We start from the raw sequence: 25812 nt of genomic DNA, 5'->3' as shown, positions 1-25812 counted from the left end.
CAGAGGTTTTAGAGCCTATTTTCTTTTTCTTGGGATTGGGTAACATTACCTTAGCCAGACACCCCCACACTCTTAGATATTTAAGGTTAGGTTGGTAACTTTTCCAAAGCTCATTACGAGTTTTTCCAGTTTTCTTATGGGGTATTCTATTTTGTAAAACTTTAGGCTTCATCTTTATGTTTGATTAAGTAAACTTTGGTGTATCTAGAAAAATCATTTATAAAGGTCACAAAATAATTTTTACCTCCTCTAGACATGGTTTGTTTCAAATAAGCTAGATCATTATGAATTAACCCTAACAGTTCAGTTTGACATTCTATAGAATAACATGTTTTCTTTGTTATTTTAGATTCTACATATATATCACACTTAATACTCTGTTTATCATGCATATTAATCAATCCTAGTCGTTGTAATTTCAAAACATGCGGAGAATTCACATGTCCTAGTCTAGCATGTCATATATCATACGAATCAACAATATAAACAGAAGTACTTGATTCAATAATATTTTCAGAAATATTTAGAATGAAGAGTCCTTGGTCACAATATCCCTTCCCCACGAAAACATTATTTTTTGTCAAAATGATCTTGTCAGACTCAAATGACACTTTAACCCCTACCTTTCCCAATAGTGCTACAGAAATTAAATTAAATTAACTCTGATTGATGACACATGTAGCACATCACTCAAGGTTAGAATCTTTCTAGATGTGAGCTTAAGAAGAACTTTCCCTTAGGAGTGGTCTTGGAATCTCCAAGGTAGACATGTTCTTCTCCATCCCCTACACTAGTGTAAGAGGTAAGGCACTTCTGTTTGCACAGATATGTTTGGTAGCACCAGAGTCTACCACCCATTTTCTTACATTGGTCATCAAATTTACTTGAGAAACGACCGCAACAATAATGTCATCTCCTACGGCTATATTTTCCCTAGGAAGATTGTTGTTTCTTACTCTATGTCTACACTATAGTACATGATGGCCTGAGTTTTCGTATGCAAAACAACTTGCTTTCTTCTTAAAGGTGAGTTTAGATTCATTGGGACGGGATTTAAGAAAATTATTTTTCTCTTTGTGATCAGTTTTGTGTATGTACCTTTTGGGAGCAGCAGCAATTCTATACATGTCTAAAAGGGTGGACATGCGTTCTTGCAAGTGTCGGAAGTTTTGTCCAAAGGAAACCTCAACTTTGGACACGTCCAGAAGTGATTTTGCGAAGACCGTTTAAGTTCCAGAAACAATGGTTTGGCTCTCCAAAGTCATGTTGTTGATGTCAGCCCTAAGTCCTTAAGATTGTTGTAGAAAATCTAACAAAACAGTATTTCTTAAGGCGTGTAGTTTCATTGTCCTTAAGAACTTATCCGCGGTGTATTGCGTAAGTCTCCTAAGATACAACATGAACTTTCTAGAATATTTCTAAGGATCTCAAAACTAGTAAGAATCTCTAAAAAGAGTATAAAAATAACCTAGAATATGTTTAGAAGAGAAAAGAGCTAAAGAATGAAACTAAGAAGAAAAAAGAATGAGAAAAACTAGATTTTGATGTGTTTTGGAACGAAAGAAGAGCTCCTTAGAGCTAAAAAAAAATCAATAAAAGAAATTAAAATTAATAAATGTTTTAACGTTGCATAGAACTTGTAATTTATGAACATTGCAAATAAAGCTTTTCACAACGTTCTTTTGCAATAAAGATTTTAATGTTGCAATTTATGAACGTTGCACAACAAGCTTTGTCAAATACATCTCTTAGAAAAAGTTTAATAATATGTCTATCTAACTTATACTTGATATCATCAAGTATACAAACCTTGTTTTTACAAAAAGATTTTGAAAAATCTTAAATACATTATTTAATCATCCATATTTGTGTATTTAAAATTTTTCAAACCCAAATAAGAAATATTTTTCACTTTAATAATTTATATATATTCTTACATTATATTTATAATTCATCTTATAGTGTGAGAATTTAGAGATGAATAATCATTACTTTTAATAATAATCAATGATATTAAAAATAAATGAAAGTACAATATTTTAAAAGTCAAGATAAATAAATACATGTCGAATGGGAGACAATACAAATTATTTAAACTTTTTTACAATGTGATTGTTTCAAAATCTAAATTATATTTTTCTTGGCATTGGCTTTTCTTTACTAGTTAAAAATACATTTAAAATAGATAACTCATAAAAATAGTAGATTTCTATGTAGCCATAAGATGTAAAATGTATATCCTTTTATAATCATTATGATTATAACTAATCATATTTAACATTTGTTTTATAATTCAACATCAATAGTCAACATAGTGAGTAGAATATGTAGATATTATACATCGGATATTTAGTAAGCAGTGTATAAAATGCATATTTCATATCGAAGGTTAATCAATTGATGACTTTTTTTCACACCAATTCTAAACTGATATATAGGATTCCTTATTAGAATAGATGATTGTAGTCTTCTGGAATGAGATCATGGTAGATCTCTCTGGGCCAAGCAAATCACACATTTTGGGCCACAAGGATATCATCAAATTGCTAATTCATCAACTGACTTTGCCTCTCAAACTCACAAAACATTTAATCATGGAAAATGTAAAATATTATCAAATCTAGACTTGTAACAAAATTATTATCAACATTGCACAACACTTTTTAATGTTTAACTGTTGATAATATATGTATAATGTGTTCGTCCAGAATCAGACAATTAACTAAATGGTATAACCAGACAATTAATTAGATGGTTAATCAGTGGTTCCGCTGAAATTAATCAAAAAGTTGAGTGATGGGATTAAAACTATAATCAATATTAAGTACGATTATATTAAGTCTGAATAAGACATTTACTAATTAAAACATAATTAGATTAGTATTAATCAGAAATATATTTTAAAATTTATAAATATAAGTTTAAAATATTAAAGTAGATTAGTTATATTTATTATACATTTACGGTTAATACTTTAATGTTAATATTGAAAATCTTACGTCAATTTATCAATTTAGTTTTATCTTGAGTCGATTAAAAAAGATTTCAAGAATGACTCTGATATCATATTAAAACATCACAAAACTAACTTAGTAATTTATATCTCACTTATATATTATAATTTTATGTATCTCTAAATACATACGTACTAACTTTAATATAGAAATATTTTTTAGAAATAATTTTTAAGTTGAACAAATAATAAGAAAGATATAGTAAAGAAAAATCCTTAACCCGGAGATTGAAAACTATTTTAGAAAAGACATGACCTCGACGAAACAATATTTTTAAGTGTATGTGTTTTTATGTTTTGGAAGCAGACATCTAAAAATAATTAGTGTGGAATGTGTTGGTCCACAGATTTCAAAGGAAATAAATAAGGAGTCCTGAAAAGGAAGACAACCCATGATAGAGAGCATTTTCATTTGGATGGTTCTGAGAGAAAAGCAGCACTGTTACATGTCACTGAACAAAGATTTACTATAGAATTGGAATCCATTAACATTTCTGCACTGCAGCACTGTACTTTTTGTCTCTGTCACGTTACAACTTCCAAGGTTTCTCATAAAAGCTCTGCAGCCACTGAGCTATGAATGGAGAGAGAGAAGCACATGGGTGGCACCACCACCCTTTCGTAACCCATTCCTCCATCTTCTCCTCTCTATTCATTCTAACCATTTATATTATCAAAATTTTAATCTCTCACACCTCTTCTACACATTCACATGTTCATTACAATCTTTTACTTAATTTTACTTCCAATATCAATTAATACGTAATTTTATCCAGATGTTGAATGTGAACTTTTATTATGAATTTGATTGTTCTTCCTTCCTCTATAGTATCACTCAATCATCAGTCTTAAATTATTTTTATTGTGATTCATGTAATTTGATGAATCTTAAATTATTGTTCTGAATCTTTATATGTGATGCATTAATGAAACAATGTGATTTTGTATCTTTGACATGAAATCACATGATTCAACTGTTTTTCTTTTCACCAATTCTCATACAAAAATTACAAGATTACACTTAAATTATTAAACGAAAAGAAATAAAAATAATATTGAAATCGTCCTGTTTAATAATTTTATTACTCTAACAGTAGTTGATTCAATGTAGTAGTTATTTTATTTATCTCAATTTCATTCTCATTAATTGCTTAAAATTCCTTTTTGTGGTCGTAGAATGAGATACCTATTTTTTGTACAAATAAAATAAATAAAAATAAGAAAATTTCTCATAATATCCTAATAAGGTCATGTTACTATGCATCTTGAATTCTTATAATATCTAGTACTATCAATCTTAGGCTGAGTAATCAAGGTATGATAATAAAATTATGTGTGTGGCAAATTATCCTTTTTGTTATACTTGGATTTTCTTTTAAAATAATAATTACTAATATATTTGTAAATTGCGTACACTATTCCTTTCTAAATTTTGAAATTATACAAACAGAAACTATATTTAATATTTTTCTCACACATATTTTATTTTCTAAATTGTAAAAAAAAAGTTAATATGATTTTTTTTTCAATAAATCGCAAAGAATGTGACAAAATGAATGATAACTTGAAAACTTCACTACACTTGATATATTTATTATAATATATGTTTATTAATTATAAGCATATTACATAGTATATCATTAAAAAAAGTATACATCATCTTATGCGAAAATTATAATATAGAGAGGTTATATTATACCAAACGAGCCTTAAAACTAAGTTGTTTTAATTATTTTAATTATATTCGAAGCTATGTTTTCCTTCCCTCTTTTCTTAAACAAATTGGCAATTGGATGTAATATATAGATTCATAGTTCAAAAGTTTTTAAATTGTTTTTAGCAATAATATTTGATTAATTTCTCCCAAAAACAATTTGTTCAAACTTAATATGAATTATCTTTCCAAATATCCAATATAATTGTATATTAAGAATTTGAACTCAATTAAGTTTGAATAACTCATACTAGTTAATCCAGGTGTTCAGTGGTAGGTATTCAAAATTTAATCTTTTTTGTAAAAGTTTAAATCTTGATTAACCTTAACTGTATATTTAAATCAGCAGCCGACAAAAGCTATAATTTGAGTGAGTTTGATTAAAAAGAAAACAAATGCAGAAGAGAAAGATATTCTTAAGATGCTCTCATTGCTTAGCCACACGATCATTTCATACATCACCTACATATATCATTTTATAACACTTTTATCTAAAACATTTTTATTGCATAATTTTAAAATCAACTTCTTATAATAGACTAATAATACTCTTTATTAGTTGAGTTTATATTCAGTTCAACTTTACAAAATTAATTTCTAAACTAATAAGTACACTACATTTATATATTATAATTTAACTTTATTCTTAATGTAAGATTTCCAATACGTTATTTCAAACGAAAAATATTAGTATCTCAAACATGATATACGAAAATATTAATATCTCAAACATGATATTAGATACTTATAGATAGTTTAACATGAGTTTGATAATGATGATATAGGTTAGGTTTCATATATGACTTTCATTTAAGTAAGTTTAACATCACAAAATCGATGTGTAAATTATATTTTACTTATTTATATTAATTCAAACTGATTTATGTTTCGTGTGAGATTTTCAACTATTAACCACTAAATAATTAAATAAATTTGCATACTTCTTAACAATTAGAAATAAAAAAAATAGATAAGCTAATTTAAAAAATATTATGATTTTTCTTAATTATGTTTTTATCTCTACTTTGTTTCATCATACATTTAAAACTTGGAAACAATACTAATAAAGCACATAATCCATGTTAAAGTTAATATATGATTGTTAATTGTATTTATTTCAATTTACATGTTAATTAGTATATACTAAAGTTTACAAAAGGATAATGGATCTTTTAGGGTTGAGTGTGCACGTACATTGTTTCCATTTTTGGTATCATGATGCAAGCACAATTATCCACTTGCACGTGTTATGCTTTCCATATCCATGCATTGGACATCATGTCTTGTGTGTAACTCCAAACCAACCACTTTTACGCTCTTCTAAGGGATCGTTTGGTACACAAACTTTATTATTTCTATGTTGCCAAAATTTAATTCCTACACACCATTTTTTTCATATATACATATTAAAAAATATTGTTATAATGTTATTGAATTTTCTTAAAAAGATGAAAAATAATGTTACATCGTACTCAAAATACTTGTATTGATGAAGCAAATGAATATAACGTTATATTAAAACTTTCATCAAGACAAATTTAGAATACAAATTTAAAATATATATGTCAACGTAAATCTTATCTTATAAATCGATTTTATATAGTTGAGTTAAGTTTAAAATTTATTTCTTAATTTCTTAATAAGATTGAACTATATAGTCATTAATAAGTATTTAATAAAAATTAATTAATAATTTGTTTTTCTTGACTTATAAGAATCTCTCGTAACTCTTGTGTAAATACCTATAATACTATTGGACACGTGTATCTCTATATTTTTATTTGTAAAATAAAATAAAATTTTAAAAAGTAAAATATAAATAATTTTGTTAAAATAAATTGAAGAGTTGAGCTGATTATATTTTTAGTTGAAAGGTTCCATAGTTACTTTTAGTTAAGAGAAAATGCATAGCTATTATTTTTGTTAAATAATAAAATTATTTTAATTTAATAGAGTAAAATTATGTTGTTAAAAATGACATAAAAAAACAATTATAAAACTCTGTCTCCCCTATATAATGATATAGATTTAATAAAGAGTAAACTTTTCTACTTAAAAACGACAAAAAACAAGTTTTATAAAAATGTATTTACTGGTATAAATTACCTTTGGGTTAAAATCTCCCTTAATCTCTTTTACAACCATGTAAATAGGAAGAAGACTAATAAAAAAAATCAATATAATTTCAATGATATGAGTCAGGATAATCTTAAACATATTCTATTGGTTAAAACAAGTTTAAAAAAATGTCCAATTGAGATTCTCTTTTGATCTTAGAAAATAATCACTTACTTTGTATTTCACAAAAAAGTTAAAATACAAACTAATTTTTAGTTCCTTTTTAACTTCAACATTTTAAATAATTTATCTTTCTGATTATGTCATTTTCAAAGTTTTAGATAATATTAATTATTTTTTAAATTAATGTTTGTGTATTAAGTAGAAACGAAATGAAAAACCTCAACTATTTTATTAAAATATATATATATATATATATATATATATATATATATATATATATATATATATTTCCTAACTTCTACATACCAACTTTACATAAAATATAAGTAGCAAATATATAGGAGTAACAACATAAAATTTAATCATTTCTACAGAAGCTCCAAATTTAAATGAAAGAAACCAACCCAAGTAAATCAACCCATTCATGATGATCTTTCTCTTAAGCAAGATTGTTTTCATGAAAAATGTTTTAGACTAACATTCAAATGGTTCAAATTGGTTAAAGAATTAATAAAGAGCATTCCCAACTCAAAAGAATGGTGGCAGATGAATTTTCATGTTACTTGATCAGCACTAATTTACAATCTGTCATGCAGTTTGGAGGCGAACCAAGATGTATCAAGAGATTTTCTTAAAATTGATTTAGGAACAAAGCATTTTAGAATTTGGAGTTATAAGTTTCATATGATGCCACAAAAGTAACAAACTTTTTTTCTCACATTTTACTTGTTACAACTTGCAACACAATCTTAAAAAGCTCAAAATTCAGAAGATTGTTATCAGTAAGTTCGAATTTAAATCTTCATATTTACTCAATACTCTATCCTAAATCTTCGTATGAACAGTACAAACTGCTAATCAGTTCTTTAGCCAAATATAAGCTAAGTTATGATTGATGATCATTTTCATGAATTCAATGTAAAATGAAAACTAGAGACTCCATCACCATGCATGGTTTGAAGTTATCTATGACACTGAGAATCACTTGTTAGAAATCATCTTCTCAATTTGACCATTCTGGTTGTACAGATCCACAATTTTCTTTGCATATGTGGGCATGTGCCTATCAGCCCTGCAAACATTTACATTTCAACAATATAAACAAACTTCATATCCTTAACATCCAAAGGTTCTGCTATAAATTATTCTAACTTTAAAGGCTTGTGGATAATACAAGGACACATAAGTGTATTCTATGTAGATTAACTAAAAAGAGTTTCATAGAATCTGTACAAATCAATTCCATGTAATCAAAGTTAAGGAAAAAATCTGAAAAATACAATCAATATCATTTTTCAAGTTAATCAATGAATATTTTTCATTCTCAGTTTGACAATGGGAGTTTGAAACCACGTTCGGAGTATTCCCCAAGTGCAAGAAAAAAAAAAGTTAATCTAAGGTCTTGTTTAGACGAGCTTCTCCAGAAAAACCCTATAGGAGAGGAAAATATGAATAAAGCAAATGAAATTGATTTCACTTGTAAGGACACATAAGCTTCCCTAAGAAGACAACCCATATCTCCAAATATGAGAAGGTTGATACCAAAACCACACATGAGAACTTGTTCCTCTTCTTTTTGGAAAAAATACAATTGTATGTAGGTGGGTTTGTTATTAAGGTTGGGTCAATTTCTCAAATTGACCACCTTAAAGCAAGACTAGGTTCCAAAGGACACACACATGTATACGATCTTCGATATAGTGATATCTTTTCTCATATGGCCCAAATTACCACTGTTTGACTTTTCTTTGTTATTGTCGCCCTTCGTCATTGTCCCCTCCATTAGCTGAATAGTGAAGGAAATCTACATCGAGCAACCTCTCACGTTTGTTGTTTAAGGGAAGCATGGGTTAGTTTGTAAATTGTGTTAATCCTTCTATGGTCTTAAACAATCTCCTCACGATTAATTTGGCAAATTCAACAACACCGTACAAATTTTGGATTGAAGCATAGTAAAGCAAATCATTTAGTCTTTTATTGTCATACCTCTCTAGAGAAATGTGTACTTAATTGTATGTGTTGATGATGTCACAAATTTCTCAATTGAAGAAGCATTCATGCAATTATTTTTAGACCAAAGATCTTGGACATTTCAAGCATTTTTTTGGATACTGAAGTAACTCAATCAGAAGAAGGTATTGTTATATCCCACGGAAAATATGCCTTAGACATTCTAAAGGAAACATGTATGATTGATCGTAAAGCACTGTATAATCCAATGGATCCAAAGCAAAAGTTAATAGAGTTATGCATTCTCAAACCTAGAAATATATAGAAGCTTTGTTGGGAACTAATTTATTTTGCTATCACTAGATATGACTTGTATTTTGCAGTTGGAATGGTTAGCCAGTTTATGTAGACTCCTCATCTTGATCACTAGAGTGTTGCCATTTGCTTCCTCAGATACCTTGAAAAGGCTAAAGGACAAGGATTGCTCTATGAAGATAAGGGAAATACTAAAATAATTGTGCACTGTGATGCTGATTGAGTGAAATCTCCTATAGGCATCCACAACCAAAATATTGTGTTTCCATTAGAAAAGCAAAATGAAAAATGTGGTTGCTCGATCTATAGTGTTGAAGCTTAATATAGGGCAACGACATCACTCCCTTATGAACTTGTGAAGGATAAAGCAATCCCTTCAAGAGATGAAATTTTGTGAGATACAAAAATGAGCATGTATCATGACAACTAGACAACTATTCTCATCGCTTCCAATCCTATATTTCATGAGAGCCAAACATATAGTGTTTATTGTCATTTTGTTTGGGAGAAGTTGTTATCCAAGGAAATTTGCACGAAATTTGTCAACTCCAATGATCAACTTGCAGATATTTTCACTAAGTCCTTGTGAGGATCTCAAATTCAAGTATAGATTCCAATCTTGGTGTATTATATGTATGAACTAGCTTGAGGGAAAGTGTCAAAATTGGTTAACTCGGTGAAGGGATTAACCTGTCAGAATAAGTTAACTCATCTTCTGCATTACCTATTTGGCACTTACGTGTAGAACATCACATGTTTTTGTATTTCACTGATGTAAGAACACATAAATGCATGAATCAGCTAAAGAGAAAACTGTGCCCTCTTAGACATTTTTTCATATTTTCCATTAAACTCTTCCTCAATTTTGAATAAAGATGTATTTTGGCTGAAGGATTGAAGAATCTCCAAAGTATTAGCTAGTTGTACAGAAAAGGTTTGAAAGCTACATTTGACGTAAATCATTGCTTGATTTGCAATCAACATACAAATAAAATTGAGTTGATTGGCAAGAGAGACAAAACATATATGCGATAGATTGTGATGTCAGTGGAATACGAAAATAAACCAAAATCTCTTTTAGATCAAAGAAATTTGTTTCTAATGAAAACCTTTAAAACTTTTTCACATGGATCTTTTGGACCATTTAGAACAAAGAGTTTGGGTGGAAATTACTATGCATTTGATTAGTTGATGATTACATAGGCTATATCTATTATCTATCCTAAGCTAATTAAGGAACTAAAATCAAACAGAATCTGTAAAAAATATCAAATTCGTCCTAATTATTGAGTATTCATAAAGAAATCTCGACATTATGATCAAATTCAAATCATAGCAATTATGTTAATTAGGTCTCACAATACTCTACATACCTTTCCTTGCCCCACAAACGATTCACGTGTAGATAGTTGCGAATGGTATGATAATCAAGTGAATAACGTGCAAATTCAAGACCCTTAGGACCAATCTGAACATAAAAGCCAGAGCCAAAAGTATTGTTATGTCATGCATAATATACAAGCAATAAATGGATAATCTGCTATAAATCTTTTACCAGGTTTAGTATAAAAGCCAGCAGATTTCCAACAAATTTTGGGGCAGGTTGAGAAGGACCTCTTCCTGATAAAGAATTTCAAAGAAAGAAGTAATCATCTCTGGCAGTATACAGTAGTACTGATCAAAACAGAGAAGAGAAACTCTAAGCCTAAGATAATGTAATAACTGTCATATTATATCATAAATAGATGAATCCAAAAAATCCAATTTTATCACAAAGAACATGTTATATATACCTAACTTAGCTTCATCATCAGCCTTAACAGTCTCCATGACAAATGGTCGCCTATCCCCCTGAATCAAATGGAAAAAATCACACTCTTCTTTATTTTAAAATAAAAATAATATGCTTAAATGGAAAAGTATTTACAGAACTAATTGTTGGACTAATCTCTAGTAAGTTCTCCACAAGACTCAACATCTCTCTTCCACGTTCATTCCTGTCATATCAAGAACAACATTTTATAAGAAGGTTAACCCTAACCCATTCATACAAGGCCCCAAAATTCCTTTAACAAACACCCCTCCTTCGGAGGCTGACACCTGGCAGCCTAATGAATTCGGTACTCCCCCTTCGTTGGAGTAGGAGCCTCAACGACGTTTTAACTCAAGACGTTGGGTTCGTTTCAAGGCTTTGATACCATTGTTATGAAAAGGTTAACCCATTCATACAAGGCCTCCAAATTCCTTTAACAAAAAATATACAAGGCTCAACCCTTCCAAAAAGCAACCCTTCAAGAAAGAGTAATGCATGATTTGGAAAATAAACATTTATGAAATATGAAGAGCATATATACACCAAATGATATTGTGCAAAAGGAAGAGACACTTGTGTTTTTTAGTCCATCAAGTTACCTGACTGTAACATATTGTGGATGTTGTGGCATGCTGATTCCAGAATATTTTGGCACTCCCATATATCCAACCACCATGTCCTGAAAATTATTTTTCTACTTTCAACTAAATTTCTTAACATGGAAAACGATGCACAAACAATGTGAACATCAACCAAAACAAGCCTAATAAGGACAAATCACTGGGCAAAATTGGCAATAAACAATAGTTCTTCATACTTCACACACATAAAACAGAAAGTAAATGGAAGTTTTTTTTCTGCAGCTTCTAGTTATATATTAACAATATCAAATTGAAGGTGTATCAAGCATGAAAAATTGATTCTTAGAACAGGAAAAAAAATGCCTAAGGTTTTTAATTAAAGAATGAAGAGAAGTGAGCTCTTACAAAATATTTCATGTCTATCCTAAAATTTAACAAAATAAATGCATAGATAAAATACAATATCTAATCAATAAGTTGTCATAAGTCATCTCATCCGTTAGACTATATTGCCATCTTAAAATACAATTTGAGATCAAATTTAGGCAATAAAAGGGAAAGTGCAAGCAAGAGTATAAAAGTAGTCACATATGTAATCCTTAATAAAACTGAATATTTAATCAAGTATATTATGGCTTAATATATGATGACAATTTATTATGTCTTAATATTTAAGGAATAATTAACCAAAACAAATTTTGACATATATTTTACAAACAAGAAAAAAGTTTAAACATTTTAGTATCATGGGAAGTGATTAAACAATATATGGCAAAAGAATTTGGTGCATGAACAGTTTGTACTTTGTAGACAACTTTACAAACACTTAGAAGATATTAACATAATCCTCCTTAGTCAAAGTAAAATATGCTTGTCAAAAAGACTAGATGTTCAAGCAGATAAGGACTTACAGCTAGAGCATTTGTATAGTCAAAACAGCTGCAAGGAAAAGAAAAAATTCCCAATGTAATGCAACATATAATGAAAGAATAATAAGAAATTGAAGTATAAAGAAAATCATGATTCCTGTATATAAATTTCAAGCCATCACATTATGCAAAGTAAAATAACAATTACCTGTAACAAGATGGAGCAATAACATCTACCAAATCATTTGCTGGCAGACAGAAATAAGGAACCTGTACAGGATAAATTTTTAAACTGAACAAAGTTTCATGCTTGAGAAACACATGAACAAAGTAAAATAAAGGGGTATTATATACCTCTTCTATATGACCATCCAAATGTTTCAAGTGAACCTGCCAGAATGTTTGAAAAAGCAACTTAGGAACATAAAATAAGCTGTAAAACACAAAGATGTTATGATAAAGCACCATTCTGAACAAATCAACTGGTGGTTCTACAATCATAGATTATCATTTCAAAACCAAAACGTTTATTTGTCCATAACTGCTCTAAACCAGAAAGGATTTTTCAGCTGAAAACCTTGTAATCTTGCATAAACTCATAATGTAGAACTGTTTCTGGTGATTCACTCGCAGCTTTTAGAAATTTATCCAGCCCTTCCCTAGTACCATTGTCCACTGCAGAAAGAGAATTTTTGCAAGTCCATATTTTTTAAAGCAAGAATTTACAAAACTAAACAGATCCATTAAGAAAATACTGATATTTCTGATTTTATAAATATTAAACAAATGATTCAAAGGGTTATATAGCAAAACACTAGACCTTTTCCATACCGCAATTTGTGCCTAAAACATAGAGCTTATCCAAATTTAAGTGATGCTCCACAGATCTTAATGCTGCAATCGAAGAAATTATTCTGCATTACAACATTACAAGTCACAATGGAGAAAGCGATGAAAAACTGCAAAAAGTAAATCTTTATAGTAGTGATACCTTGCACCTGACAACCTACACCACAGAAAAGAAGACGCTTGACACCAGCAGCCTATCCATAATGATAATTCAGAAAGAATAATTATGAATATAAAAGGCAGCCTCGGAAGAATACAACCAATAAATTTTATGATAAGCTATATGCAAAAAATATCATGGGCAGTTCACAGGTTGGCTTTTATTTGTATCACGACATTTCATTCAACTTTCTCCAAGTTAAAATTTCCTTTTATACATCTAAGAGACTCTTGAATAAACAACTAGTTTACAGATCTTTCTCGTATAAGAGGCAGAAATATAAGTCACCACCCATTCAAAGAAAAGAATAAATATTTGAAGAACCAGATGCTCTTGGGCAGTATGCCAAATTAACAAAAACAGGAAGAACAGTAAAACCTCGAAGGAGAAATGGAATACTAGTCTTGAAATTAAATGCAATGGTCTCAAAACAATAGAATGGGTTCAATTCTATCCAAAGCCAAGGTCCATAAAATGAGGAAAATACAGTGGATGTAAACATTTTTGTTTCCACAGCTCATACAGAATGTCAAAACAACTGAATCTCACAGTGAAGATTCTTAATACTTTCCTCATTTGTATCTCTCAATATCTCTTATATTTTGAAGGACAAAGGTCAAAATGCCCTCGGTTCTCATTCCCATACATTGTTTAGGATTATTTTATCAACATACTCATTCCCATTTATTTACTAGCCTAGATGATGGTTTTTTCATATTCATAGATAAGTTGATTTGCATAAATAATTTGGTAGAATATGCAACTGAAAATTGTATACAAGATTTATCCTAGATCATGACAAATCTTTCTTCAATGGAAAGATATTTTTCACACCTCAACAAGAGCCAGGGTATTGAGGTTAGGTGATAATGTTGGCTTGACACCTTTAGCAGCCAACACTTCTTCAGGTGTCCTGCAAGAAATTTGAAGAAATAAACAGTGTTTTAAAAAGAAAAATACTTAATATCATGTTGGGAAATTAACTTAGATCCATTAGACAATAAAAAAATGCAGACCTTGCTAAAACAGGTCTTGGAGCAAATCTGTCATCGGGATCACTATAATAAACAAAGTTACATCAAAGACATTAACAAAGAAAAAGTCAGTTTCAGCAATTAAAAAAAAATAGTATCTTATTTACCATCTAGAATTGCAATTATGTTCTATTACCTTTGCACACAAATGACAGCCTCCACCATCCCTGATTTAAGCATTTCTATTGCAATTGTTGTTACTATACCAGTCCATTGAGCTCCTATTAACAGAAAGAGTTTTATATGTAAAACTTAGTCAAGAAACCTGGCCTAAATCAATGGGAAATAAACAGAACTTTTGTTTATATGCAAAGGCCAAATAAGGAAAAGTTTTTATATATGTCCATATCAATACGTTAAAGAGTACTCTTTTCATCTTTTCGATTTTATTGGAAATGGTTAATATATAAAGAACAAACATCCTCATGAGTCATGACTTCTGGGCTTACCACAGAAGCATAAAATATAGAATCAGCATTCAAATTGGTCTCCAAATTATGCAATCATTTCGACCCTTTGTTTAATTTACATTACGATTCAGTTATTTCAAATTTGTTTCACATGACTTTATTTACTATTTATGATAAGGTCAATGACATTATGAATTTGAATAACTAAAGGACAAAATGCATGCATAATTTAATCAGCGACTAAATTGCTGAAACCCATCTCCAAGGACCAAAGTATCATTTTACAAGTAAAGAAAACCTTTATTTCCGATTGTTGTAGTATGTCTGAAAGCCCAGTGGATAAAAATATCAATATATGGGAAAATTCTTTCTTTTTTGTTTTTTTTTTGTATCTATTCTAATTCCCACCGTATTCCTTACAACTCAAAATTACCAAAAAGACTATGTCAAACTGTTAGGTTCCTTTATTCAAGGAACCGAACAGCAGCTTCTATTCTCACTCACACACTCAACAGTAGAAAAGAAACTGTATGTATGTGTATTTTTATTTCCTCCGTAATGTGTAGAAAGAAAAATACAAGTATAGATCTCCCCCAAGGAAGCCTCCCTTCCTCCACTGGCCAAAAGGTCCGGTCTAAACCCAAAATAATATGTGATACCCTCCTCAACAACTCAGCTTTTATTTTATACTCTCTCTCCCTTAACAAACTAACAACCTTTCTCGCTATTTACTTCCCTCCCCTTTTATTCCTTCTTACATAAACTTGCAACTTCCTAACACAAACCGAGTAATGAATGAAAGTCATTAGATCTTAACCTGTAAAAGCTTCATATTAAAAAGGTAAAATCCATCAAGTTAAGGAACCCAAACTGAAATCCATGCAAACTACAAATGATAAAAAACCTTAAATAGCATGGCTAAAAACAATTTCAAAGTAACAAGCCGAGTACAGAACCATGATTACCGTGAATCATACCAATTTAGGATTAGCTACCAGAACCACATATCAGAAATTCAACTAGAAATAAGGCATGTTAAAATATGAAAAATGAATCAAAGACCCCTCAATCGAAGACCCTCAAAACTGATACAACAACAAACCCAGGAAGAATGCATAAGTAACAAAGACACACCAAAATGAGAAAGAATCTTCTGTTTCCAACTCAGAAGAAATACCTTCTACAGGGAGAAGTTTCCGAGCATATAAAAGTTCCTCATATACCCCTAAGTACGTCTCATCCAAGTTATCAGTTTTCCTTCCTCTACCATGAACAACGGGTTCCAGTCTCTGAAAGGGAAAACAATAAGCAACTTTAGTTCGGCAAAATATTTTTCCAAGACTAAAATTCTGGATTCAGTTATATCAGCCTTAAAATTCCCAATTAGAAGCAAAGCATGGCAATAAAAGTACATAGGTAACATTCGAAATAGGCATGTATAATTTGAAGTTCAACCACCAGAGCCAAAATAAGAAACAAATAGCTATTGCCCATTGAAATTTCAATTTGACATGTGTGTGGGTCTGTTTAGAGGAGTTTTTCCATAACTTATTTCTGAGAGAAAAATTGAAATAAGTTTCTCAATATGTTAATTTTAACTTAAGCTTGTTAATTCATAAATGCTCTCTCAGAGGTATCATCATTTGAAACACTTTATAAATCGTACATTTAAAAATAAAACAAAGGATGGCACATAACTTATGCACTGCAGATATATAAGCAACAGAAGAACGAAAGAGACTTACTTCAATCCTAGACATTCCATCTCCCAAGAAAGCACATGCATTCTTGACATGGGCAATGTAATATGTATCACACAACCCACAACGACTGTCCCAAAAGAAAAATAACAAAACCAAACCATGAGAACTAACAACATGGAAAATAATGTATAGCAACTACAGCATGTTCCATATCATGGTTATGTACTCTCAGTGTAATAGTCTGTTAATCAGAAATCTATGATTCTTAAGATAATTATACATAATGGTTTATGCTTAAATTATGTGTAAACTTGTTTACTCTTTGACAGAAACAGAAAATATGTAAGTATGTATATACCTGCAATGATCTTTTGCTGGGTAGATGCCACCTGGTGGGATAGGTTTGGACTTTTTCCTCCAGTCCTTTCTCAAAGAACTATCTGTATCTGCTTCCCAAATGGAAGTAAAGGAAACAAAAGATGGGTGAGAAGAGAATCAGATAGAGCATATTAGAGAAATTGAAGGGTTGTTATGAGGATGGAACCTTTGGATGAAGAAGAACAAATGGAGAGGGAAATTGGTAGAGAGGAGAGGTTGGCATGGAGAGATAAGGTAGACATTGTTGAGTTGAAGTGGAAGAACTGAGATTTCATGAGTGAGAAAGGTGTCTTAGATTGTGCATTGTTGTAGCTTCTGCTCCACTAGTTCATAATGATGTGGTCCCAACATGCCACGTACAAACAAATATCTAACATTTTTTCTTCATTTTTCTTTATTTTTATAATATTAATACTTTGTGTATGTTAAGATGATCGTAGTTTGAGTATTTTTTTTTTTAATAGAAGTAACAATAAACGTTATTTATTGAAATAATTTTATATTTTCAATAAATGTGTTATTTATAAATATTGATATAATTCATTAAAAATAAAGTAAAATTTTACTTAAAACTAACAACAGAGCATATTTAAATTTCTTTCAAAACTTGAAATTTCAGTTATTTTCACAAAGCCGCAAACCCTAATGTTGTGACCACTACCCACCACCGACGGCGGCAGCACCGCTCCTCCTTTCCATAGCAACAAAGCTAACAGCGTCGCGCTATCAACAGCGTCCGGACGTGAGTTGCGCCTCTCAGCGTCGTCGGCTTCTTGGCGTGCGAGAAATTATCAATCCTTGTCTCTTGTGCATCTAATCAACCTTAGCCGACACCTTTTCGTTCCACCTACGTTTGATTTTAATAGCAAAGGCTTCTCCTTCCAGAGGGGGGGACCTGGAAACAAAAGAAAGAAAGAAACGAAAAGTGTCTGTAATAGAGATTAAGAGAAAACTGCAATTGAATATGACTCGCGGCATAAAACACCGGAAGAACAAAAAGAAGGGGTCTAAGAAAGAGGGTGGGTCTTCTTCATCTTTGGCTCCAGAAATTCCAGCTAAGGTGTGGCAACCCGGGGTGGACAAGTTAGAGGAAGGTGAAGAGCTTCAGTGTGACCCTTCTGCTTACAATTCTCTTCATGCTTTTCACATTGGATGGCCCTGTTTGAGCTTTGATATTCTACATGACTCTCTGGGTTTGGTTCGAACAGAATTTCCACATACAGTATATTTCATGGCAGGGACTCAGGCAGAGAAACCTTCTTGGAATTCTATTGGAATTTTTAAAGTATCAAATATTTCTGGAAAGAGACGGGAACCGCTACCTAAACTTCAAACTGATGACTCTGGAATGGATGGTGAGGATAGTGATAGTGATGATGATGATGATGATAGTGAGGATGAAGATGTTGCCCATGGTCCCAGTTTGCAGTTACGGAAGGTTGCACACCAAGGATGTATCAACCGTATACGCTCCATGCCACAAAATCCCCATATATGTGCAGCTTGGGCTGATACCGGTAATGTACAGGTCTGGGACCTAAGCTCTCATCTCAATGCTCTGGCTGAGACCGAAACAGAAGGTGTCCAAGGAGTTGCAGCAGTTTTTACTCAGGACCCATTGCATATATTTAAACACAAAGACGAAGGTTATGCTATAGACTGGAGTCTTCTTGTTCCTGGAAGGCTTGTATCTGGGGATTGTGGTAATAGCATTTATCTGTGGGAGCCTACATCTGGTGGAACATGGAATGTTGATAATGCTCCATTTACTGGACATACTGCTAGTGTTGAAGATCTGCAATGGAGCCCTACAGAACCTCACGTTCTTGCTTCTTGTTCTGTGGATGGAAATATTGCTATATGGGATATCCGTTTGGGGAAGTCACCGGCTGCATCTTTTAAGGCACATAATGCTGACGTGAATGTCATATCATGGAACAGGTTGGCTAGTTGTATGTTGGCCTCGGGAAGTGATGATGGGACTATTTCTATTCGTGATCTCAGACTGCTCAAGGAAGGAGATTCTTTGGTAGCACATTTTGAATACCACAAACATCCAATCACATCCATTGAGTGGAGTCCACATGAAGCCTCTTCATTGGCTGTTTCATCTGCTGATAATCAGCTTACAATATGGGACCTTTCATTAGAAAAGGATGAAGAAGAGGAGGCTGAATTTAAAGCTAAAACCAAAGAACAAGTTAATGCTCCTCAAGATCTGCCTCCCCAACTATTGTTTATTCACCAGGGACAGAAAGACCTCAAGGAATTACATTGGCACGCACAGATTCCTGGAATGATTGTTTCTACAGCAGCAGATGGATTCAACATACTTATGCCTTCAAATATTCAGAGCACACTGCCATCAGATGGTCCTTTATAAGACACACTCTCGTCAAGTTTTCAAGCCAACCGGTTACAAGTTGGATAAGCTGTTTGCAATCACCGTGAATCTACTTGAATATTGGAGAAAGTTACTTTGTACTCTTTTTTCGCTTTTGGTTCTTATTGTTTCTTCTTCGCCCATGCTGTAAGTTTTGTGGATTATCTGCTTCAGCTTGGTATGCTTCACTTGATTTTGATGCAATTTTCGTGTATGCTGTCTAAACTGATGCTGATATAAGGTTAGAATGGAAACAAACAGGCTAATTTAGCCGAATATTTCTTTATATACCCATCTTAATTTTATAGTTATATTGGTAAGGAATTTTGGAAAAAAAAATCGATTTTGTGAACTGAGTTAGACTTAAAGTTTTATTCTTTAACATGGTATGAGAGTCTAGTTAGAGACTAGTGATACTTATTGTTTATTGTTTGTTGTGTATATTGTTTCACCCCTTATTAAATCGTTATCAGATCATTTATTAATGTCTAGTCTCACGCTCGAAATGTATATATCTCGATACGAGGAAGTGTGTTAAAATCTCACAATTTAGAGTATATAAGTGGATGCAAATCTCAAGTCGGTCTTATGGGATTGAGTTAGACTTTATTCTATTGGTACGGAATTTTGATAAATAAAATAAATTTATTTTGTGGAGTTTAGTTAGGCTTAAAGTTCACTTCTTAACATTGTATGAGAGTTTGGTTAAAGTCTATCCTAATTATACTTATTTTTTATTGGATATTGTTTCACTTGTTATCGAACCGTTATTGGACTGCTCATTAATGTCTAGTCTCATGTTCAATATATATATATATATACTTCATTGTAAAAGAATGTATTGGAAGTCTCACATCCACTAGAAATAAAACTAATTTAGAGTATATAAGTGGATGTAAACCTACCTTATAACGATTTTGTGAGGTTGAATTAGACTTAAATTTTACTCTTAATAAGTAACGTTATTTGAAATAATTTTATATCTTGAATAAAATTTTTATTTATAAATGTTGATATAATTCTTTAAAAATAAAGTAAAATGATACTAAAAACTAACAAGACAGCATGTTTAAATTTCTTTCAAAACTAGAAATTTCAGTTATTTTCAAATGGGGAAGTGTATATTATAAGGAAAATGTTATGTCGACAACCAATATTTGCCAACAATTTGACAAGGCCAGGTGGCGTCTTTGCATTGGCCAAATTTAATAAAAAGAAAATAGAGAGAGGTTATCAGACTAAGGGCAAAATTGGAAGAAAAGTTTACAAGTTTGACATTTTTGGTTTTGCAGTTTTCGTTTTCGTTTTTTCGCTCTCACCTCTACACTTCTTTCATCCCTTCTATCTTCTCTCTCGATTTAACCTCTATCTTCTCTGTCGTTCTAACCCTAGTTGCATTTTACCTTGTTCTAGGATTTGACCTTCACTTCTTTCATCTATGTCGTTGTCATCTATTCTTGTATCTTTTTTCTGATTCGAAGTCTGGTGGCGGTTTGGGTGTCATGAATTTAATTCTTTTTACGTTGTGTGTGTTATAATGAATAAAGGTGTTATAATGAATAAAGGTGTTATATTGAAAAAAGAACGTAGAATATTAATAAGTATTTAAAATGTAGGCAATGGTTTCAAAAATGAATATAAGTTGTGGAATTTGTTGACCAAAAAACCATACAAGTGAATTTAAGGGTCATTACTGGTTGGGAGGTTATGTTTGGTGACCCCAAGAAGTAGGGAAGAAGCCATTCTTACTGAGGGGACCAAGTTGGACAAGTGCAGAGCTAATCTGCAGAAAAAACATTGTGGTAATCGTTTACAGTGGCCTGGTAAACGATTACACGAGAGAAATCACAGTTTTGTACAGAAAGTTAAACTGAAGTAGTCAGCTGTGGTGTCATGGGTGATCATTGGCAAAAATTGTTACTTTCAGGCACAAATCCACTTGTATTTACTTGGTGTTAGTGTTTTAGTGGTGGTAGAGAGTGGTAAGTGATCGGAGGTGACCCGAAGAAGATATTCTTATTGAGGGACCAAGTTGGACAAATGCAAAGCTAATCTGCAGAAAAAACATTGTGGTAATCGTTTACAGTGGCCTCGTAAACGATTACACGAGAGAAATCACAGTTTTGTACAGAAAGTTGAACTGAAGTAGTTAGTTGTGGTGTCCTGGGTGATCATTGGCAAAAAATGTTAATTTAAAGCACAAGTCCACTTGTATTTACTTGGTATTGGTGTTTGATTTGTGGTAGAGGGTAGTAGGTGATGGGAGGTGACCCCAAGAAGTGGGGAAGAACCATTCTTACTGAAGGGACCAAGTTGGAGAAGTGCATGGCTAATCTACAGAAAAAACATTGTGGTAATCGTTTACAGTGGCCTGGTAAACGATTACACGAGAGAAATCACTGTTTTGTACAGAAAGTTTAACTGAAGTAGTCAGCTGTGGTGTCATGGGTGATCATTGGCAAAAATTGTTACTTTTAGGCACAAATCCACTTGTATTTACTTGGTGTTGGTGTTTCAGTGGTGGTAGAGAGTGGTAAGTGATGGGAGGTGACCCGAAGAAGTGGAGAAGAAGCCATTCTTACTAAGGGGTCCAAGTTGGACAAGTGCAGAGCTAATCTGTAGAAAAAACATTGTGGTAATCGTTTACAGTGGCCTCGTAAACGGTTACACGAGAGAAATCACTATTTTGTACAAAAAGTTGAACTGAAGTAGTCAATTGTGGTGTCCTGGGTGATCATTGGCAAAAATTGTTAATTTAAAACACAAGTCCACTTGTATTTACTTGGTGTTGTTGTTTGACTGGTGGTAGAGGGTGGGAGGTGATGGGAGGTGACCCCAAGAAGTGGGGAAGAAGTCATTCTTACTGAAGGGACCAAGTTGGAGAAGTGCAGAGCTAATCTGCAGAAAAAACATTGTGGTAATCGTTTACAATGGCCTCGTAAACGATTACACGAGAGAAATCATTGTTTTGTACAGAAAGTTAAACTGAAGTAGTCAGTTGTGGTGTCCTGGGTGATCATTGGCAAAAACTGTTAATTTAAAGCACAAGTCCACTTGTATTTACTTGGTGTTGGTGTTTGACTGGTGGTAGAGGACGGTAGGTGATGGGAGGCGACCCCAAGAAGTGGGGAAGAAGTCATTCTTACTGAAGGGACCAAGTTGGAGAAGTGCAGAGCTAATCTGCAGAAAAAACATTGTGGTAATTGTCGCAACCGGAATCGCAACGGGACGACGATCCAAAGAGAAACGGGTTTTTCAAAAGAGATTTTGGAGTCGCCACCATAGTTTATTTTGGAAAACTACGGAAAAACCATAAAATGATAAGACACAGCCCGCGAAAACCAGATTCTGGGTTCGGGAGTCGGTTACGTGTAGGGAAGGTATTAGCACCCTACAACGTCTGCCCTAAGGCAGCACCTTTAACTAAATACGCAAATTTGATGTGGTTTTCAAAATGTTTAACTATCACTAAAATAAAATTCTAAATAAACAAAATATATGTTTTTTAGTTTTTTGGGCCCGACAATGATTGACCTTGCTCCTACATATTCTCATTCAGAATGAGAAATCAGGGTTACGTAGTTCTTTTGGAAATTGTGTTGAAAATTTTGATTAATAAATTGTTTGAGAAATTGATTATGGATAATGATTTTGTATTTTTGGGCAATGAACCTGACAAGGACTAGCCTTGCTCCTACGTATCTCCACTTTTGATAGAGAATCAAGGGTAACGTAGTTCTAGCCTGAAAGACTGTTTGTTGTTTGAAAAAAAAACCAGATGTTTTTAATTTTTGAAGATTTTATGTTTTTTATGTTTTCGAGAAAAAAAAGGTAATGAGTACTAGGCCGACGCGGACGGTCGCACGAGTACTCATACCTTTAAAATGATATTTAAATATTTTTAATTATTTTTTAAAAGAGAAATAACGATATTAAGCACTAGGACGATGCGAACGATCACACGAGTACTCATACCGTTATCTACTTATTTAGGAAGACTTGAGAGTATTGAGTGCTAGGCTGATGCGGACGATCGCACGAGCACTCATACCTTCGTTTAATATTACGTAAATAAGAGAGAAAAGTATTGAACACTAGGACGATGCGGGCGATCACACAAGTGTTCAACCTTTAAACGTATTTTTGAAATTTTATTTAAGAAAAGAAGAAAAGGTTTTTAGCACAAGGACGACGTGAGCGGTCACACGTGTGCTTAACCTTCAAAACATATTTTTTGTAAATTTATTTAAGGAAAGAAGAAAAGGTTTTTAGCACAAGGATGACGCGAGCGGTCACACGTGTACTTAAACCTTTAAATATTTTTGTAATAATTTTTATAAAAAAAAACAGAGATTTTTAGCACAAGGACGACGCGAGTGGTCACACGTTCGCTTAAACCTTTAAAAACATTCTTGTAATACTTTTCATAAGAAAGAAAAAGAGGTTTTTAGCACAAGGACGACGCGAGCGGTCACACGTGCGCTTAAACCTTTAAAAATATTCTTGTAATACTTTTCATAAGAAAGAAAAAGAGGTTTTTAGCACAAGGACGACGCGAGCGGTCACACGTGCGCTTAAACCTTTAAAATATTTTGGTAAATTCTTTTATTTAAACTATAAATATTGTATTATTACATATATATTTTAGGATAAGTAGATGTCTAAAATAAATAGATAAAACGAAATAAAATAAGACAATAAATATAAATAAAAATAAATAAATAAACAAAAGAAATGGAAGTGGCCGAACGGACGTTGGGGACAGATTCAGAATAACGAGCGTTCGTTGGGGGATATAACGGACGTTTAGAAATGGAAACTGAATGACGAACGTTCGTCGAAAGAGAACGAACGTTCGTTAGGGGATATAACGGACGAACGTTGGTAAAGGGAACTGAATGACGAGCGTTCGTAGGGAGAGGACGAACGAACGTTGTTGAAATGTCGAACGGACGTTCATAAATGGAAGCTTAATGACGAACGTTCGTTATTGAAATGACGAACGGACGTTTAGACAGGGAAGCCAATGACGAACGCTCGTTATTGAAATGACGAACGGACGTTCGTTGGGGAGATGGCTATCAAACGGTCCGTCCAAGAAATGGCCGAACGGACGTTTGGATAAGAGTGTAAATAACGAGCGTTCCAAAAAAACTCCCAAGGTTCCCGGACGTGTGTTTAATTCTGGGCTTGGCCCAGTCGAATGCTTTCTAACCTAGAATTTCCTAGGGGTTCAGGAGGTTCATCCTCATTCCTCACTCCCCAGCTCACGCCTTCTCTAGAGACCCAAGGTCTCCTGCTCGGCACCACAAACTCACCGGCGCCTCTGCCATAGCCGGCCACCGTCGCCTCAACCAGAACACGCCTTGGCCTCGCCGGCGACAACTCCCGCCACCAGAACCACCGCCAGCCACGACGCCACCGTCTCCACTCTTCTCTCTTCGAAAACAACGATTCCCAGGGAAGGTCCTCCTCCGCCTTCATCTCTGATCCCTTCGTGTCATCAACACCCATCAACATCAACTTCACCATTGCTAAAACCTCCACGACGAACACGACCACTGCCACGATAATGCCCCTCCCCCCCCCCCCCGTGCCTATCCTCATCTACCTCCTCGGTCATCTCCACGGCCACCAGATTCCCTCTCAACAGCCCAGGCTGCCAGGATTCAACGCCGTCGCACCACTAACCTCACCGGTGCCACCGATGCCACTCTTCTTCTTCCCCATTCGAGGATTTTCTCAAATGCCAAATGCCCCCCGCAACACCACTTTTCCCTCTCTGCCTCCCCTAATTTTTTTATTGTTTATTGATTGGTTTAATGTTGATTGAGTCTTGTCTATTCGGTATTGGAAACAATGAGTGTGTAGTGTGCATATGAGCATGAGTGGGATAGATGATTCTGTGATAATGGTGTATGGGCTGGCGAGATAGGGGTGAATGGAGCTTATGCAGTGAGCATACTTGATGAATCTGAATGCACAGGTGAACAAAAGACTTACCTGCTGCTATGGCTGCTGCTATTGCTAGTTGTGTATCCGGTGACCTCCTCTAGCCTTTCTCTTTCTCTGCCGGTGCCAATGATGAATCTGGATGATGATTCCCCAAAATGATGGTCCCCGTGTCCTCCCTCTTTCTTTTTCTCTCCCTTATCCAACAAAATCCCCCTTCCCCAAAATCTTGGAAAATATTCCCTTCTAACCACCTTGTCTCCCTCGCCCCAGACACGCCTCCCATACGCGCCCTTTTCCACGTTTTTTATTTTCTCTTTTTTTTTTAATTTTTATTTTATTTTTTAATTTTATTTTTCAATTTTTCAATTATTTTGATTAATTAACTCTATTAAAACAAAATGAATATAAGAAATAAAATAGAAATTGAATTAAAAGCAAAGACCT

General features: G+C 32.9%; 2 protein-coding genes across 2 annotated transcripts; one reads left to right on the top strand and one right to left on the bottom strand.

The window, feature by feature from the left end:
• Positions 1–7667: 7667 nt before the first annotated feature.
• Positions 7668–17397, bottom strand: LOC108326663 (7-hydroxymethyl chlorophyll a reductase, chloroplastic). The gene is made up of 19 exons (XM_017560272.2): positions 17197–17397; positions 17011–17098; positions 16695–16779; positions 16127–16238; positions 14676–14760; positions 14522–14563; positions 14340–14418; positions 13488–13539; positions 13328–13390; positions 13074–13171; positions 12851–12886; positions 12705–12766; positions 12539–12566; positions 11646–11725; positions 11161–11230; positions 11027–11084; positions 10789–10853; positions 10607–10701; positions 7668–8040 (listed from the first exon to the last, which is right to left on the bottom strand). The coding sequence occupies exons 1-19, from the start codon at positions 17303–17305 to the stop codon at positions 7950–7952; spliced, it is 1398 nt and encodes a 465-aa protein (XP_017415761.1). The 5' UTR covers positions 17306–17397; the 3' UTR covers positions 7668–7949.
• A 241-nt stretch (positions 17398–17638) lies between these two features.
• Positions 17639–19699, top strand: LOC108324918 (protein HEAT STRESS TOLERANT DWD 1). The gene has a single exon (XM_017557864.2). It carries the CDS (start codon positions 17995–17997, stop codon positions 19411–19413), a length of 1419 nt encoding a protein of 472 aa, XP_017413353.1. The 5' UTR covers positions 17639–17994; the 3' UTR covers positions 19414–19699.
• The last annotated feature ends 6113 nt before the right edge of the window (positions 19700–25812 follow it).

Source organism: Vigna angularis, chromosome 3 (assembly GCF_016808095.1).
Source record: "Vigna angularis cultivar LongXiaoDou No.4 chromosome 3, ASM1680809v1, whole genome shotgun sequence".
In the NCBI taxonomy this organism is placed as follows: Eukaryota; Viridiplantae; Streptophyta; class Magnoliopsida; order Fabales; family Fabaceae; genus Vigna; species Vigna angularis.
This window is presented reverse-complemented; position numbering and strand designations above follow the sequence as displayed.

Coding starts and splice junctions, on each gene's coding strand:
- LOC108324918 (XM_017557864.2), top strand. CDS start 17,995: ATGACTCGCGGCATAAAACACCGGAAGAACAAAAAGAAGGGGTCTAAG.
- LOC108326663 (XM_017560272.2), bottom strand. CDS start 17,305: ATGAAATCTCAGTTCTTCCACTTCAACTCAACAATGTCTACCTTATCT. Junction 14,419..14,521: donor CCAAGACCTGTTTTAGCAAG/GTCTGCATTTTT, acceptor AATTTCTTGCAG/GACACCTGAAGAAGTGTTGG. Junction 10,854..11,026: donor TGATGATGAAGCTAAGTTAG/GTATATATAACA, acceptor ATTCTTTATCAG/GAAGAGGTCCTTCTCAACCT.